Source organism: Musa acuminata, chromosome BXJ1-6, assembly GCF_036884655.1.
Source record: "Musa acuminata AAA Group cultivar baxijiao chromosome BXJ1-6, Cavendish_Baxijiao_AAA, whole genome shotgun sequence".
NCBI lineage: Eukaryota > Viridiplantae > Streptophyta > Magnoliopsida > Zingiberales > Musaceae > Musa > Musa acuminata.
Genome location: NC_088332.1, coordinates 1,418,249 through 1,436,833, shown reverse-complemented (window position 1 = coordinate 1,436,833; position 18,585 = coordinate 1,418,249). Strand labels below are relative to the sequence as shown.

Here is an 18,585-nt window from a genome sequence, read left to right as displayed (position 1 = left end):
TAATGTCAATTCGAATATCGACGAGAGGAAGAGGAGGCTCAGTGATGAGACATTTGCATTGCAGCTAGAGGAGGAAGAGGAGGGAGGTGAGGCATCTGCATCAACGCTACACCACTTTAGTTCCTCTTCCAACGTCATTTTGCATCTACATCGACACCGGAGAAGGAAGATGAGGCATGTGAGGCATATGCGTCAACGTCATGCTCAAATCCTTAAACGATCGCTTCGTTTAGTGGTGTAGTAGATTCGAGGAAGGGGTGATTGGCTACGAGGAGGGAGAGGTTATACTCGAGGTCAGCAAAGAGGGGTGCTTGCTTCGAGCTCTCAAGTTTTAGCCAACACGCAAACAAAACGTATGCTCTCACCACAGTGGCATGGTCATTGACCTACTTTCATATTAGCTTCATCTGCAACTAGAGGTGATCTGATCGGATGGTGAGGACTAATTATCACATAAAATAGAGGCTAAAAGAGTATAGATCCAACGATGGGAGAGACAATAAACCTTCATCCTCCTCCCCGCTCATTGTATCTATTATCGTCATATTTTTTATACTCTCCCCCACCACCATGGCTTTAGAGGTGAGTGAGAAGAAGGATGATGGTTTGTTGTATCTCCCACTATCGGATCTATACTATTCGAGCTTCCATTCTATGCAACGATCAATCTTCATTGTTCAATCAAATCCCCTCTAGTTGCAAGTGGAGTTGATCTGAAAGCAAGTTGACTATTATATCATTGTATTCGAGGCATACGCGTCGTTCGCGCATTGGCTAAAGCTCGAAGCAAGCGCACCTCTTCGCCAAGCTCGCTTGCAACCTCTCTCTCCTCGTCTTCTACCGCATCTTTCTCGAATTTATCACGTCATTAGATGAAACAATCGTTTGAGGATTTGAGCACAACATCGTTATAGATGACTCACCTACCTCCTCTTTATCCTTTGGCGCTTGCTCGGATGCCTTATTGCTTTGCCTCCTTGTCGTGAATGTTTGGATCGACATCGATAAGGCTAACCCCCACGTTGTTGTCGTTGACCACCACCACAACAGTCACCTAGGGTATCACCATCCGTCATCCCTATTAAAATTATTTTTTTACCCATCATTTTCATACCATTCATGAATATGTTATATCTTTTGTCGATAAAACCACAACAGTAAATGAAATTAAATGCTTTAATTTTGAGATTTTAATATAAAATTTTTAAGTCTAAAGATCGGAATATTAAAGAGATTTTACTATAGGGGTAATCTATAATTAGCCCTATCTTAACTATCACCTTGACTCTTTATATATATATATATATATATATATATATATATATATAAAAGCATATTTTTCATGTCCTGAATTCATATCCACCATGTCCAACTCAACGCAAGAAAAGCATTGAATGCTATCAGTACAAAGAACGCAGTAAAGGATGCTAAATTCGTAAGATTAGGTGTTGATGGGAGAGGTGGCCTCATCTGAAAACAAAACAAAACGTTGTTTGACAAGGTGTGTTGCTAATGTTGCCGAATTGTGTCGCTTTAGCGAGACAGCGAGGGCGAAACGTTTTCTGTTTTTTATTGTTTTATTTTCAGAGGGAAGTATATTCCGGAGGACATGCGGCGTCTCGTTCCGTAATCCTCACGCTTCCCGCGAGCCACGTAGCCGTCGGTCAGCTGCATTGGCGGATATAGGGTCCAGGGCTCGTCGGTGACGGGGCCCAATGGCCTTACCCACGTGATTTAGGATCGGATGCCTCGACCGACGCAGGCTTCATGAGGGAACACCGCTCCTGGACGCCCACGAAATTTCGCCAAGCGGGAACCACATTTCTTCTCGTGGGAACATGTCGCCTCTTACGTTCCATCCCGTTCGCCACGTGGCAACCGCTCACGTGCCTCCACTGCGACAGAGTCCCGGGTCGGTAGGTGGAGTGGGTCCCACCTTCGTCGTCTTGGCTGTTATGGATGGGATGTCTTGTTCCATTCGGGCGTCAGGAAAGAGCACCGCTCTTGGCCACCCACGAGAGACCAGTCAGTGGGACCCACGTTGGTCCTCCTTCCTCGCGTGGTCTCTCGTGTCTCTCTCACCCGCTCCATCGTGCGCGCGAACCATCTACCGATCATACGGCCCGCTTTCTCCCCCTTCCATCTCTTTCCTTTTCTTTGACTGTTAGATATGGCCACTGACGAGCGAGCGACACACGATGCTGCGCTATTTCCAACCTCATCCTAATCCATCCCCATTTAAAGCGCACAACACCCTCCCCACTCGTCTACCTCCTCCCCCGATGCCCTCCTCCCCTTCGCACTCGTGATGTTTGGCGACTGCGGGCTGCGCTTTCCCTTCCTCCGCCGGTGCATCGGGGGATGCCGACGACGAGCGGCGGCGGACCTGGACCCCGTGGTCCTGGTTACCGGCGTGGGGGGATCGATCCTGAACGCGAGGAACAGGAAGAGCGGGTCCATCATCCGCGTCTGGGTGCGGATCCTCCTCGCCAACTTCGAGTTCAAGAAGTACCTCTGGTCCCTCTACAACCCCGACACTGGTCTGCCTCCTCCCTCCCCCTGTCTCTTCTTGATCCTTGCTTCTCTTGGTCCTTTTGTTGTTTTCTGGTATCAAGAAACCGAATTTTGCTTCGCGCCGCACCTGTTTGATCGTTGGTCTCGTGTTTGTTTCTGTGGTTTTGATATCTTGGAATTCAATAATCACGTGATTTTGATATGTATATGTCTTGATTTGGCAGGGTACACGGAGTCGCTCAACGTTGACGACGAAATTGTAGTCCCTGAAGATGACTACGGTCTCCAAGCGATCGACATTTTAGATCCATCATTAGTGAGTTGCTTTTTGTTTCTTGTTTATGTTCTTTTTTGTTACTGTTTTATTGTCGCAGTGTCATCTCACATGCCCTCTTACAGGGTTTTGTGAGTTAACATTAGAATTTTAGTCATGCCCATTATGGTCCTTACTGGAGTGCGTATGTCAAATGTCATGAAGACATTATAGATTTTACCGAACCAGTCTCATCAGTTGCGTCCTATGTCTACTGGCTGTTGGCACAGCTGTTATGTGCCCTCAAGTGTAAAAAAAATTGCTAAGAAACGGGAGCACTTATTTTGTTTAGTGGCAGGATCACAACTTGTGTGGTTGTTTTGACAGAAGTCCTAAATCATCACTGATAATATCATATTTTAACGAAGGGTGAATCCACTCACAAAAGCGCCTTTTGGGGTCCATCTGAAAGGGCAAAATCATGCGGGTCCACCCCAGCACATAATTTCTTATGGCTCAGAGAGTTCGTATCAATAATGGCTAGTGTGGACCTTATCCGATGGCATCCATCATGGAGCCCTTGAGGTCTTGACTCCTAACTAGGGGATATTTAGTTAGAGAGCTGGAGAGCTAAGGTGAATCCACTCCTAGAGGAACCTTGGGGTTCCACCCCAAAAGGGCAAAACTGTATGGGGCTCAACCCAGAGCGGCCAATCTCAAACGGTTCTAAGAGTTTGCAGCATCGGTGATGGATAGTGTGGGCCTTATCAATCATGGAAACTTATGGTTGACTATAGCGAATGAGGAGAAGGGAAGACTTCTAGTATTACTTGCCTGGCTGTGAGTAGATGAGGAATACAATAATTAGGACTAGCAATCCAGTATTTGTATTTAGCTGTGGAATTCTTGTTGTATTAATCTTAATCAGGATTTGACATGGTTGTTATTATTCACGTACAAAACAAGTTTGAGAAACATGAGTAGATAGTTTTTGTGAGAAGCACCAGAGAACAAGAAACTAGAAAACCTGAAAGGCATTTTATGTAGCAAAGAAACACACAAACTAGTTTTTTTTTTTTTTGCAAAGAGTAAGTGGTGAAAGTGGGATTCGAGCTCAGGACCTTATGAAAAACTATCTTTACTAGCTAAGCTAGCTGACATCTTCACACAAACTAGTTGTTGGCACAGCTGTTCATGCATTTCTAGTGTAGAAATTTATTTTAAGAAACGAGAGCACTTATTAAGTTTGTTTAATAGAAGGATTGTTGTTGTAGGTTTTCAGACGACAGCTGGTGTGCTAATTTTGACAGGAGCCTTATCATCGAATATATTGAATGAGGAGAAGAGAAGACTTCCAGTATCACTTATCTGTTTGCCAGTAGATAAGGAATATGATAATTTGGGACTAGCAATCTGGTGTTTGGAGAAGTAGTTTTACTTATGTGGTTGTGAGTAGATGAGGCATCCAATACCTTAGGACCAACAATCCAGTATTTGGATTTAGCTGTGAAACTGATGGTGTGTTAATCATAATCAGGAATTAACATGGTTGTTCTTATTCAAGTACGAAAATTAACAAGCTTGGAAAACATGAAAAGCTAGTTTGTGAGAAGCAACAAAGAACAAGAGTAACAAGAAAATTTGAAAGCATCTTCTCTAGCAAAGAATATTCATTCTGCAGTTTAAAAGGAAGAGTTTCTGTAGGTCATCCAGCTCTGCAAGTGGTGAACCTGATAATATACGAAACATATTATTTTTGTGTCATAAAAGACCGGCTTCTCTTTTCTGCTAATCTGAGACCTAGGCATATTTTCATAGAGGATGGTCCTGTCTCAGTTAGCCTCTATGCAATGAAGGAAAAGATATTAAGATTTGTGTGGTTTTTTTCTATTAGAGAAATGTACAATCATGGAGGATGGTTTCGAATCAGCAAATTCAAGGATATTAAATTAATCTGAAAAAGGCAGGTTTATAACTTAATTTCATTTGGATTTTGAAAATGGTTTGCTTTAAGCCACCTAGAAATTTTCTTAGGCATTTTCATTCCTGTCAAAGACAAATAATTTCATCATTAAGAGACCTTTTTTGGGGTTAATATTATCTATAATTTTCTAAAAGGCACATTTCTATTGAATATAGTTGTACATAGACCATTGTGTAAAACAGTTGTAAGTGATTTTTCCTTGTAGTGTTTTGATAGAAAAACCAGAATTATTATTATTATTATTATTATTATTATTATAATATATATATATATATATATATATATATATATATATATATATATGTGTGTGTGTGTGTGTGTGTGTGTGTGTGTGTGTGTGTGTGTGTATTACTTGTCAGTGATTAAGTTCAAGTGTTTACATAAGAAAAGGTTGTCAAGGCCACGAGACCATAATCAAACTCGGTGTCCCAGGGTTAGAAAAGTTTGATCAATTGTTTAGAAACATGCATTTTTTTTATGCAATCATACACATGCACTTTGGCAAAGAAATATGTTACAAAGCACAGAATCTCATTTTGTAGATCATATGCATGTCGAAGGCCATACAAAATGTTTTACCACTATTTTGTCATAATAAAATGAATTTCTCATATTAACTGGACAATAAAAATTGTTCACTTAGCATGCTTTTTTATTTTTGATCACTTAGCATGGCATGTATTTTATTTCTACCTATCTATATGTTGAAACATATGTACATGGAACGTAGGTTTCAAATATTCATCACCTGGTATGTATAAACCGCTACTTATTAGTCAAACCAAGCATCGGTAATAGACCATATATCTTGCTATTGATGGATTAAAATGTCGGTTTGGTACTGATTCTAGCATGCTGCTGGACTGGTATAGTATCAGTATGTGTTACCGTGGCAACCTACCAACACTTGGTATTGGTCTGTATTGGTTGATACTGCTGAATGAAGAGAATTGTATCAACTATTAGAAATAAAAAAATACAATACTGGTATCAGATGGTCGGCTTATAATCCTGTGCAGTTTTGGCATTGGTCTGGATACCACTAGGTAAGCCTGATACAATGAGCTTAGCGAGCTATACAATCCATAATCTAACTGAACCATATGAAATTACCAAGTCAGTTTCCTGGTTGGTTGTCAGGCCAATAAAAACTGGTCTCTTTTAATCAATATGGGCACTGGGCAGTATTTTAATCCATACTGATCGATATTTATTTATTTAATAATTTATTATTGAGACATGGTGGTGCAAATCAATATACTATCAGGCTATCAGCTATAATGGTGCCATACCAGTCTGCAAGATGTCAAAATGGTATCAGACCGATATTTTAAGCTTTGCATGGAATTATCTTATTAATGATTTATCAGTCTCGAGGGTTACTTGTCACCATTGTACATGTTATGGTATGTGTCAAGGATTTCATGCTTTGTTGTGGCGCATGATTGGCATTGATGTGTGTCATCTGGTTCTGCTATACTAGCAAATGGCTTGTCATGGAACTGTTATTCTTAAGACTTTTACACATATATACTAGTTGTTGGCATAAATATATTAATAGACCTTTTCATGTTTTATAGTGGGCAAAACTTCTGCGTCTGACCGATGTATATCAATTCCATGATATGATTGATATGCTTATTGGATGTGGATATGAGAAAGGAACCACACTCTTCGGATTTGGTTATGACTTTCGGCAGAGCAATCGGTAAGAATATTTTTAAAATTAAACCTGTGCTTCTTTATTTATTGTGAATAATCCCAAATTAGTGCAATACCAAAGACCTCCCAATGCACATTCTTAACCATTCCATATGATATCTTTCCTCAGAATTGACAAAACTATGGATGGCCTGAAACAAAAATTGGAAACTGCTTATAAGGCTTCCGGTGGTAAAAAAGTAAATATAATATCACATTCTATGGGTGGATTGCTTGTCAAATGCTTCATGTCGCTACACAATGATGTGCGTATTTTTCTCATATTTCAGTGGACAAAATTTCTTGTTTATACTGTTGTAATTTTTACTTTAATCAGAACTTCATGAGGTGCAAGTGAAATGAACTAAATTATTATTCAGGATTTTTCAAAGTATGTCAACAAGTGGATCTGCATAGCATGTCCCTTCCAAGGTAACTGATCTTCTGAGTCAAATGGTCTTTGTTATGTATTACACATTTCACTTCATGCTAAGTATGAAATTTCATGGATATGAAAGTTTTATATTGAATTTGTCTTCACAAGGTTTCTAATCCAGATAATAATTTTTGCTCGAGCTCTAATTTATTTTCAACAGGAGCACCAGGATGCATATACGATTCCCTTTTAACTGGGTTGCAATTTGTTTATGGTTTTGAAAGCTTCTTCTTTGTTTCTAGGTGGACGATGCATCAATTGGTAATTCCTTAACATGTGAGTTTATTATATGTTATGGCCTACACACTGAATGTCATAGCTATGTGTCAGTCATGTCAAAAAGTATAATTGCATCTTAGTGAATTTCTTTTAATCTTCTTGTAGGTTTGTACAATGATGAGATTCCACTCTAAAATTTGTTCTTTATGTCATGGTTGTGAAATATGATTTTTCATCATTCCATTATTATGCTGTCTTAAACTCTTTTAAAGTTTCTTTTTTGTATGAAATGCATATGCAGTATATACTTTTGACCAGGGAGAAAATGTAACTCCTGATATGAATAGATCAAGAAAAGAAATATATACCTACAATTTAGATCTCTTAATCGGACTAAAAAAAATCATATAAATATTTTTTAAATCAAATGATTCTTATCAAAATATTTTAGTTATAAAAAAAACCTTAAAAAGTAATTGAGAAATATAGTCTAGTGATCTGCTCAGAAGCACCACAATAAATAAACTCTACAAAAGGAAAAAAATTTGCGCTATATGCAGCATGAAGTTAATTAAAGTAAATTTAAATAAAGGAGAAAAACAAACAAATGAGAGTCGATTTGCTTCTTCTGAAGGCGCATCTCTTACACCTTGTCCCATCAAATTGGAGCATAACCTTGAAGTCTTCTAGCAATTAATTTTACTTTTAGGTATTTCCTTGTACTTAAAGAATTTCTCAATGACACTAAGCCAATCAAGAAATTCTTCAGGTTGAAGTTGACCATGGAACTCTAAAAAGTCAATATTGATATTGCCATTTGCGCGAAAAAACCTCTTCGTGGATGAGTCTCCTAAAGCTTCTCTAGATGCAAAGGGTTTCGTGTCTTCGAATCCATCATTTGCATAATCATGGCTTGAGCTTCTAGAGTAATGGGTTCCTCGACGCTCGAGGCGCATAATAATCTCTTCAACTTGTCTCCTTAGTGCTTCAATTTCCGCATCCCTTTCATCTTTTTTTGGTTACATCAATTTTTCGCCGCACTGCCCTTTGCTCCTTCTAATTGCCAATAAGACGGAAGTACTCCAGGAATGTAGAAAGGCTCTGATACTAAATGATGTGAAACAAGATGAAGAGAGAAGAAGAGGGCAAGAAAAATAAGTGATATATGAGAGAACAAAAGAGAACTCTCTCTTTTTCAAGAGATAACTAAGAGCTAGTAGCTCAAAATACAAAGGTTTGATAAAGTTTCAAAAACGAGAATGCTCTGCAAATCTTCCACCTCTGCCCTTTTATATATGGTTTGCACATTATATCCCTCAACCACCTAATATTAATTCGTAATATTTTGTACCAAGGTTCATTGTACTAGGACATACTGCTCAGTATGGGCGGTACATATTGGTTTGATAGAGGACCAATATGGGCGGTGCATCGGAATGCCTCCATGTACCATGTGTCGGTATGCTCGATACAACTTGGTACATACTGTACCAACAATTGATTGGCATACTGGTACAAATCGATAAGGCGAACCATTCTTTGTACATGGTGGAGTTTTAATAGCCATCACAAGATACAAACCATCTTCTTGAAATTTGATAGGTTTAGGTTTGGAATTTATTATCTTGGAATTTGGGAGCATTCAATGCCCACTATGCAGTGCATCATGTATCTACCTTCTGCCTATTTAACATGTGAATCCTGATGTATATGTTCACCCTTATATAAGCCTATTTTAGTTCGAGAACTACCTCTGGTCATGTTCTGGATCATATTAGCTAATGTATTAATTCTGTCTCACTTATAGGCTAGTCAATTTTTCATGAGTTGGCTTATCTGAGCGATGAAGAACACTTCAGGTTTATAAGTTCTCTTTGTTATCTTTAGTTTCTTTTTATGCTAATCAGATTTTGCTAGGCATGTGTATATTGATTATAAAGTTAATTTGCATCACTGTTTGAAAGGTATTGCTGTTAGAGAATATCTACCTTAAGAATTTTCTGTGTTGGCAGTTGATTGAGTGCCCATCTATTTATGAGATGCTGCCAAATTCGGGATTTAAGTGGAAGAAGAAGCCTTTGATACAGGTCTGGAGGAAGCTATCTGAAGAGAAGGAAAATGTGAAGTTGGAAGAGTATGATCCAGCTACATGCATCTCTTTCTTTGAAGAAGCTCTAAAGAATAATGAGGTACTATTTAGGCTTGTATATCAGGGCAGTATTTTAGCCAAATATACGGTCGGAATTTCTGAATATATTGTACTTCATTGATCTGTCCATTATTTTAATAATATCTCATGAGCTAGAAATTTGTTTACTTGTTAAATACATTACCTGTACATGATTCATGGAATGTCTTTCGATTCTGAATCTAGTTTGGGGTTTTAGTGTCAGAATAACCAGGGATTGTTATAGGCTGCAAAATTTATTCCTTGAGAATAATACAAAATTATTAATATAATCTAGTATTTTAACTTGTCTCAGAACTCTAACTCAAGGATTGAAAACTGGTATTGGTACTTGTCTCAGAACCCGGTTGAATCATTATGTGTAGATTGTTGTAGTACCAGTATTGGACGTTAAAAAATAAGAAAATTTATATGATTCTGGTGTATGGTGGTAGTAGCTCTATATTTACATTCTACAACATGTACCAACCATTATGCTTAGTAAACTACAACCTTAAAATCCATGCTTTAATCACAAATTGTCATGTTGATCTCATGGGTCAACACGAGTTGTAATGTATCATTGTGAAAAGGTAGTTGCACAAACCATGTTGATCCATGCTATAGTGGTGATTGGCTAGGTCAATTGTTTCGGCTTGTGTTGATCAAGGGAGTGGCAGCTAGCATGTGATAGAAATGTGCCTTGACAAAAGGTATTCAATGCTAGGAAGTAATGACCCCTTACTCAAGGAAAGACATCATGACAACTGACACTACCTTTATTATTTTTTGAAAATTTTCTAGCATCCATGCAGCAACTATATTGAGTTTGTTGCTATCTATGTATACACTATTACTTGTTTAGCACTTTCCATGTAACTTAAATAGTGAAGTCACAGGTAGTTTTTGTCATCCTTCATATTTATCATCAGGGTAGTAAACGTGAGGAAGTGTCTTTTCAAATTTGCAAGGGACATGTTAGATGACATTTTGCCTGAACCAATTATTCAGTAAAGTAATCTATTTGCATATGTCAAGAATGCTGAGAGGCTGGATGCTTGCTATATTAATTACTTAATGATAATCACCTTATTACTAGGATTAGAGTATAGGAAAGTCATAAAACAACATGTACAAGAAGTTAATGTAGCATAGATGAGAGTGCATAATTCCTAGAAAAGATAAAAAATGGGTGAATCAAGTGCATGAGGATCCCACATCGGCAGTCTGTGGTGGATCAACGTGTACTTACTGCTTAATAAAGAACGGTTGTTTTCTTAACTCTAACCAGGGCATAAAGGAGCAACCTTATCATTATATCCAAGCCGCCCTTGGTTGCTATAAAAGATAGAACAAAAAATATTTTTATCTATGAATACTTATCTACTGTACTAATAGAGGACAAACATATTCAAAGAGGACATGTAGGTACCATAGTTAGATGAAATAAGTTCCTGAGGATTGGTAGTCGAGGGTCAAGTAGAAAAAACCTGAAAAGTATTTCTCAGAAACAATACAATATATTTAATTTCTCTTAGTTTAACTAGGGAATTGCCTTACATAAAGCTCAGTGATGGCAAAAAAGTTCTTGTTGCTACCCTGGATAGTTGAAAAACTATTGCTTGTTGTTGTTATTGTTGATGTACCGTATTACTTGGATAATTTGTGGAAGAGAGAACCCGAGTCCCCTCTATTGCGCAGACCCATCAAGGACAATTTTTTAATGTTCTATGTTATATCTGAGTGATCCTGGATAATTACAACAGAGTCAAATTTGACATAGCTTTTGCATCTTATATCTCTTAGTGATCACTATAAAAGCTACCATGTCAAAATTTGACTAAAAAAATTCAAATATTTCTCCACTAATTTTAGCTAGATTTTTTTTAGATTATCCTTTACTGCAATTGCTTCTTGCATGGATATTTCTTCTGTTTTGTTTTTTATATGAGCAACAAGAGATTGTAAAATTATTCATTTATGCCAAATTTCTTGTGTAATTCATAGTTGGCTGTCATAAATATATAATTTTTCAGCATGGACTTTATCGACAACAAATTATGTGATAAAAACATTTAAATGCACATTACTTACTTTTGGATTCAAATATGTCAAAGTTAGGGATTGTTCCATCAAACAGGTATGCATTAGCAAAATCACTGATTAACACATTCTTTTCCATCTCTTACTGCTTCATGTAGCTGAAGTACAATGGAAAGTCAATTTCCATACCATTTAATTTTTCTATCCTCAAGTGGGCTGCTCGAACTCGCAAAATTATTGATGAAGCCCAGTTACCAAGGAGTGTTAGCTTTTACAACATATTTGGGACATCATTTGACTCTCCATATGATGTGTGGTATGTATTTGATTCGGTAGCTGTACTTGTTTTAAGTAGATGATGATATGATCAAGTAAATTTCACAAGTTGTCCACTTTGTTAAGTAAAAGGCTAAAGGCTAAACCTTTAGTTACTTCCTTTTCCCCCTCTAAAATGTCTGTCACTATATTACACTCCATACTGCGTTGTCTAAGAGGATGAGCCTTTGCCTAGTGCCCACCAAGTCCATTCACCATGGTTCATCTCTTAGGACAGTCAACATGCTGGGCCTAGTCTTTCTGCAGTGGATAAATTAGCCTTGTAAAACTTTGTTCATAATAATGAAGATGCCTTTGCGTGTTAGGTCGGATTGCTTTGGATGATCTAACTCTAATTCATGTACTCCTGCTATTGCATAGATGACACGATAAATAACCCTGGTAGTTTGTACCCATGACTGTGAACAAGTATTTAGCGAAGTACTTCTTGTCAGGAAATTACAAAATCCCCTTGTGACGTAGTCCTTAGCACAGGAGTTGGTTCAGGTTGAGTTGACTGATTTTTGGATGGGTCTATAATACTTTTTATTTTCAAAAATATGCGTTAGACTTTTTTGAATTATTTATTTTGCTGCTATTGAATTGAAAAATAACTCCAGTTACGACTGATAGGTGGTCAACAAACCTCTTATCTAATTAGACAAATTTGGCAGGCCAATTTCTTTTCCTGTTTGCAGCTCTAGTATCTTTTCTTTCCTTCTTTGTTTTTCTCTGCTTCTCTTTCTTTTTCCCTTTATTCTACATCTATTATCTGCTGGAGTATTTCTTCAACTATGTATATGTGGCTACTTTTGCTAAAATCTAATAACTTATTTTTCAATTTGATATCTTTGGTTGGTTTAGTCCCGTGTTTCATTGTACATTTAACTTTAGGCATGATGATTTTTGTGGCCACCCTGAAATCGAAATTTTGTTAAGTAATCTAAACTCAAGGTCCGATTTAACTTTATGAAATCTTTATAAACTTTTGGCAACAATGAAAAGCTTTATAACCTTGTGAATGCTGAGAACCCTTCACTTGAAAATTATAAATTTAAGGTGAAGGATAAAGTGAACCCTTCACTTGAAAATTGTGGCTAGAATAAATAAATAATTTTTCAAAAGCAGATTGGCGATCACCAAGTTTGGGTGCACCCTAAAAATCTAATCCATTGAGGAAATATAGATCACATTGAGAAAACATAAACCACTAGGTGGCCAAAGAAAAACACTGACAATGACCATGCAGATTTCTAGATCTGGGTACTAATTGTTAATGAACTAATAGTCTAATACTACAATAGATCAAGGAAATGATGATAACTTGTTCCACCATTCACCAAGTAAATTCTTCTGTGTTAAACTTTACAATTGTACATGTTCTTACGGCAGTCAACGGTCTGTTTCTTTGCAAGAAAAAAATTCAGAAAAGGAGCTTTTCATGGGAAATTAATTCCACGATAACATAATTCTTTTTTATTGTAGGAAAAGGAAAAGAAATTGAATTTCCTTTTCCTTTTTCACATTTGGAGAAAACCAAAAGTTGGTCTTCTTTCTTTCAGAAGTGGGGTTAACATATTTCGGAATGATTGAGATGGTTTTTCCTTTCTGAAATCAATGGAGTTCAATCAAGCTTGAAAATGTAAATGATGTCATATATGGGCTGAACTTCAATGATGAAATATAAACCACATATGTGATCTCACCTCATACTTAGGTGAAGTTATGTGTGACAATGTTACAATGCCTAGGGAAGGGAAATTGGGATGGCCCCCACATATGCACATGCGACTGGACAGACCTCATTTTAGAACAATGATTTTGGATCTCCCATTGATTTTACCTTGATTTTAATCATATTTCATGATCAGTCAGTTCGGAGCTGGATTGTTTCTCTTTTCCTGTAGATAATATTATGGTCACCTTTCATTTGGAATTTATGGAACGTTTTGTAGAACGTTGTGTTTGATGCTCCATTTACAATACGGTAGTGTTTTCCTGATAAAGTTTCCAATTTACCATGCTTGCTGTCATTGGAAATGATATTTGTTTATCATTGAAACTCAAATCATGTATTCTTGTTGTTTCTTTTGTAGCTAAGGAGCCTTTTCAAATTATTAATTTAATTTTCAGTAAAAATTTGCTTTAGCACTGCCTACACTACGCATTGCAATGTTCTTCCTATTTGCTACTGCAGCTATGGATCTGAAACTTCACCGATTGGCGACTTATCCAAAGTGTGCCATACACTAGTACTGGACACACCCTCTTTTTTCTACTTATTCTAGTTGTTATTGTTGATTAAAATTAATCATTAGTTCATATTGTTTATTTTCAGCCTGAATATTCTTATGTGGATGGAGATGGGACTGTTCCTTCTGAATCAGCTAAGGTAAATATTTTATCAGCATTTTGTTGGAATAACACTAAAAAAGTTCCCAAGAATGAGAGTTGAGAATCTTGTAATGCCTCAGGAATATTCTTGCATCGAACAGCTAACTATGCCTTGGTTCATCCACTTCTTTTTGTATCTTTTTCTGAGTAATGTTTGATATCTTGTTCATTTCCGTTTTTTGCATGATAGGCTGATGGGTTCGCAGCAACTGCAAGAGTTGGTATTAAAGGTAGCCACAGAGGTTTGTTAAATGACGAGAAAGTATTTCAACTTTTGAAGCAATGGTTGGGTGTGACTGAAAAATCGAGGCACTTATCAACCTCCAAAGTGATGGATATAAATCCTGATGTCACCTTGGCTCAATTGTCTCCAAAGGATATTTTATGAAAACATTGTGGAAGAGAGAGGGGTGGTGTATACTGTGTCAAATTTAGAGTTAATAATTATAAACCGAAGTAGTACTGCACGTGAAACATACAAAGGACATCATTCTTTTCATAGGAAAGTCCTTGTCAAATTATAACTTGAGACCACTGGACTTTCATCAGAGATCGGATGAACATCCGTCATTGATGATATTGTCTGATACTGAAGTTTGGTAAAAATGCCAAACATTGTAAACAACAGACAGTTTTATTTTTCTCTTTTTTACAGAAATAACACATGTTCGCTGCTGCATAAATCTTGTGGGGCAAAGTTTGCTGAAGTGTCACTAAATTTTCCTCAGAAATCTGGTCGTTGGTGGTGGTGGTTAATAGTGATATTTAGCAGCTGATGTTTCATACGAAGAACTCTAGTTAATGGTGGTTAACAAAGCCTTAATTATGTGATTATTTTTCCATTTGAATCCATCTTTAATCATAGTTAAAATGGTTGGATGAATAAAAATATGATTTCTAGTTTTTTTTAATTTTTTTTTTATAATCTCTCGATCATGATGACATCACGAAAGCTCCTTGATGATGTAAAGACCTGGAGTTTCTGATTCTGATTGCCTGTCCACGTTAGAATTTGTGAGAGAAGGTCGGCATGGCATCAGCTGTTAGAACTCCAAAAAAGTTGTTCATGGTTCGAGGTAGCTTCATGCACACATTCGAGTCAACCACGGAAAGCCAAAACTTGCAACTCTCTTAAGCAGTTGTTAGTCTTCCAATTGGCAGAGAGTTGCCCCACGTGGTGATGGCGTTGCCACAAGTCTGGAAGCCACGCATCTTTAAGACCTCAAACAGCTCCTTTTTGGAGGCTAAAGATATCTCCTACCTCCTCCATCTTTCTGAGGCCACGCATCTTTTAAGGTTGGGTCTCTGCAAAAGAAATGGCGGCTGTGGTCAGAAGAAGAGAACAAAAAGGGCTTTTGTATGGCACGTAGCCAAAGACGGATGATGGGATTCTGGGCTAAATGCAATGTAAGGAGACAACCAAGCCATTGGGGCTGTAAACCTAATTCAACGGGCAGACTAAGAAGGGGATAAAGATATCATCAGTCAAGGGCTGCTGCTGAACGATGGTGGGAGGGAGCAATCCATTTGAATGCACAAACTGGATTTCTAGTGAAAGGCTTAGCTGATCATTCAGTGAGATCTCATTCATACTCTGCAAAGTCAATGATCTGATAAAATTCTTTTTTTATCTATCAGTCAGGCTAGACAAATATTTTTTTTTTTGAAATTTACATTGATCCTCCCAATCTATATTAAGTAAATCAGATGCCTCGCTATCAAGCTAATATTTTTAAGTATATTTTTTTTTGTTTTTTGAATAAGACATTTGAATCCTAAATCCAAGAGAAAGTGAGTCTGGCTACATATTATTATGCTTCTTCTTCTTCTTTTTATCTTTTCTTTTTCGAAATGGACAATTTTTTTTTATATATTTTTAATTTTGGTTGGCCTTTTTATACTTTTATGATGTCATAATGCGTGAGATCGACATTAATACATACTCTTTCGAATCTTGTTCTTTTAGTTTCCGAAGAAATAATGTTACGTGTAGGAACAAGAGACTCTTTTGCTGCTGTTGAAGTGAGTTAGAGAGAGAGAGAGAGAGAGAGAGGCAAAGAGAGAGTTCTATAAACGTAAGGGAGAGGAAAAGAAATAAAGAGAGAGAGAGAGAGAGAGAGGCAAAGAGAGAGTTCTATAAACGTAAGGGAGAGGAAAAGAAATAAAGAGAGAGAGAGAGAGAGAGGCAAAGAGAACTTTTTGATGTTCTCAATTAACCTCTTTTGATGGTATCTATCAAAAAAATTCAAAAGGTTTTCTGGTATGGTTGGTAGAAGGTTATATATTACGTGCCATGATGTTCTCACTCGGAGACCATTCATCTTCGTCGTCTGTTTCTTTTCTGACTCTGCACCGCCGCTTCATCTTTCAAGCATTTTCCGGCCGCGATTCCAAGCCATCCAATCTACCCATTGAACAATCAACGACACTTTAGAAAATTAACCCCAGTCAACACCCATGCGCTTCACCTGTTTGTGTGTATATAATCCCCTGGCACCGCCCCCTCGTTGCTGTTTGTGTTTTTGCCCATGGCTTCTTCTTCCTCCTCCACTCTCTCCGTGCCCAACTATCCGGCCACTTCGCTTAAAACTCGTCCATGCGGCCCGCGCCAGGGCATGTCCCTCCTCGCCCCGCAGGGCCCGCCTTTGGCCGCCCCGGTGCTCCACTCGCGCCCGGTAAGGACGCCCGAGGCCATCGGCGGCCTCGCCAGCGTGTGGAGGAAGATCCATGGCGCCGACGACTGGAGCGGCCTCGTCGACCCACTCAGCCAGCTGCTGCGCGAGGCGATCGTCCGCTACGGGGAGCTCGTCGCCGCGTGCTACAAGGCGTTCGACGTCGACCCCACCTCCCCCCGCCACCTCAACTGCAAGTACGGAAAGCGCCGCATGCTGCGGGAGGTCGGGCTGGGCTCCTCCGGCTACGAGATCACCAAGTACGTGTACGCGACGCCGGGCGTCGGAGTCCCCATGCAGGCCGGCGTCCGCTGCGGCCGGTGGATCGGCTACGTTGCCGTGTCTTCCGACGACGACGCGCGGCGGCTCGGCAGGCGCGACGTGCTCGTGAGCTTCCGCGGCACCGTAACCGCCACCGAGTGGATCGCCAACCTCATGAGCACGCTGACGCCGGCCAACCTCGACCCCCACGACCCCCGGCGCGACGTGAAGGTCGAGTCGGGCTTCCTCAGCCTCTACACCTCCGCCGACGCCACCTCCAGGTTCGGCCCCGGCAGCTGCCGAGAGCAGCTGCTCCACGAAGTCTCCCGCCTCATCGACAAGCACAAGGGCGAGGAGATGAGCATCACAGTGGCCGGGCACAGCATGGGGAGCGCCCTCGCGCTGCTCTTCGGGTACGACCTCGCCGAGCTCGGCCTCAACCGGCTCCGCCTCCTCCGGCGAGAGATACCCATCGCGGTGTACTCCTTCGGCGGGCCAAGGGTCGGCAACACCGGCTTCAAGAAGCGGATCGAGGAGCTCGGGGTGAAGGTGCTGCGGGTGGTGAACGTCCGCGATCCGGTCACCAAGCTGCCGGGGCTGCTTCTGAACGAGAACTGGAAGGCCTTCGGGGGTAGCTTCGAGCTGCCATGGAGCTGCTCCTGCTACGCTCATGTAGGAGTCGAGCTGGAGCTCGACTTCTTCGAGATGCAGAACCCTGCGTGCGTCCATGACCTGGAGACCTACATAGGCTTGCTGAAGCGCCCCAAGGTGGTACAAGTCCACAAGGAGGGTATGGATCTGCTGGCCAAGGCAAGGATGCTGCTGAGGAAGAAGACGAATAAGAAACTTCCGGGATGGCCATGGCCAGATGCAGCAAGGCAGGTGGGTAATCTTGCACAGTCTCTGAGACTGATCTGAGGAGAAGCTCACACATCACTCATCGTTTTTTCGCTTCCATGGTGGGTTGGGAGTTATCTGCATTTTATTCTTTGCAATTGATGATTATAATTGTTTCAGTCTCTTTATGTATTCTTTAAGTTGTAAATGATGACATTTATAATTCATTTTTTATGTATTCTTTAAGTTCTTTCAAGGATTGATGTTCTTAATTACGACAACAAATACATAATGTGAGACATATTGTTATGGAGCATCCAATATGAAAGGAGGCATTGACTTGTGTGCTTCAAGTAGATTCTGGTAATACCAAAAGAGACGATGTCAACTCTTTCAATGGATAAATCAATGGCCGGTGGAGAAATATTGGAGTCTTTTTGTCTGCATGCAGTAAGCATCACCGGAGACTGACGTTCCATGCCATGAGTCTTTGCACATCCTTGACGTTGACTTTTATTTGTAAGCTTAGTCAACTATGGGACAAAGTTGATCTAATAATATGATACTTCTTTTCCTATCATAAAGCTACCATCACAATCTTGGGGAAGAGAAGTCAATGTTGAGCTTGCATTTCAACTGATATGAAATCTACCAACAACTTATGTTGTGTTCTTATTTTGTTAGGTGTAGAAAGTGAATTAAATACCATAATAATAGCATTTTAATTCTACAACCCCGATTTGGTTGTCATGGAATGGGAAATCAATGACCCTAATAAATTAGTACTAA

The 18,585-nt window shown here is 39.3% G+C and overlaps 2 protein-coding genes across 3 annotated transcripts; both read left to right on the top strand.

Annotated features, from left to right (window-relative positions):
- The first annotated feature begins 2,181 nt into the window (after positions 1-2,181).
- LOC135582962 (phospholipase A(1) LCAT3-like) lies at positions 2,182-14,709 on the top strand. 2 transcript variants are annotated; one of them, XM_065185815.1, is made up of 11 exons: positions 2,184-2,540; positions 2,739-2,830; positions 6,332-6,459; positions 6,583-6,718; positions 6,833-6,884; positions 7,049-7,149; positions 9,120-9,296; positions 11,476-11,633; positions 13,830-13,884; positions 13,971-14,024; positions 14,217-14,709. In XM_065185815.1, exons 1-11 carry the CDS (start codon positions 2,309-2,311, stop codon positions 14,412-14,414), a joined length of 1,383 nt encoding a protein of 460 aa, XP_065041887.1. In that variant the 5' UTR covers positions 2,184-2,308; the 3' UTR covers positions 14,415-14,709. The 2 variants fall into 2 exon arrangements, with proteins under 2 accessions (XP_018676375.2, XP_065041887.1); XM_018820830.2 differs by lacking the exon at positions 13,830-13,884 and having other exon boundaries at positions 2,182-2,540.
- Positions 14,710-15,193: 484 nt separating this feature from the next.
- LOC103971151 (galactolipase DONGLE, chloroplastic-like) lies at positions 15,194-18,034 on the top strand. The gene has a single exon (XM_009385109.3). The coding sequence runs from the start codon at positions 16,555-16,557 to the stop codon at positions 17,875-17,877; it is 1,323 nt and encodes a 440-aa protein (XP_009383384.2). The 5' UTR covers positions 15,194-16,554; the 3' UTR covers positions 17,878-18,034.
- The last annotated feature ends 551 nt before the right edge of the window (positions 18,035-18,585 follow it).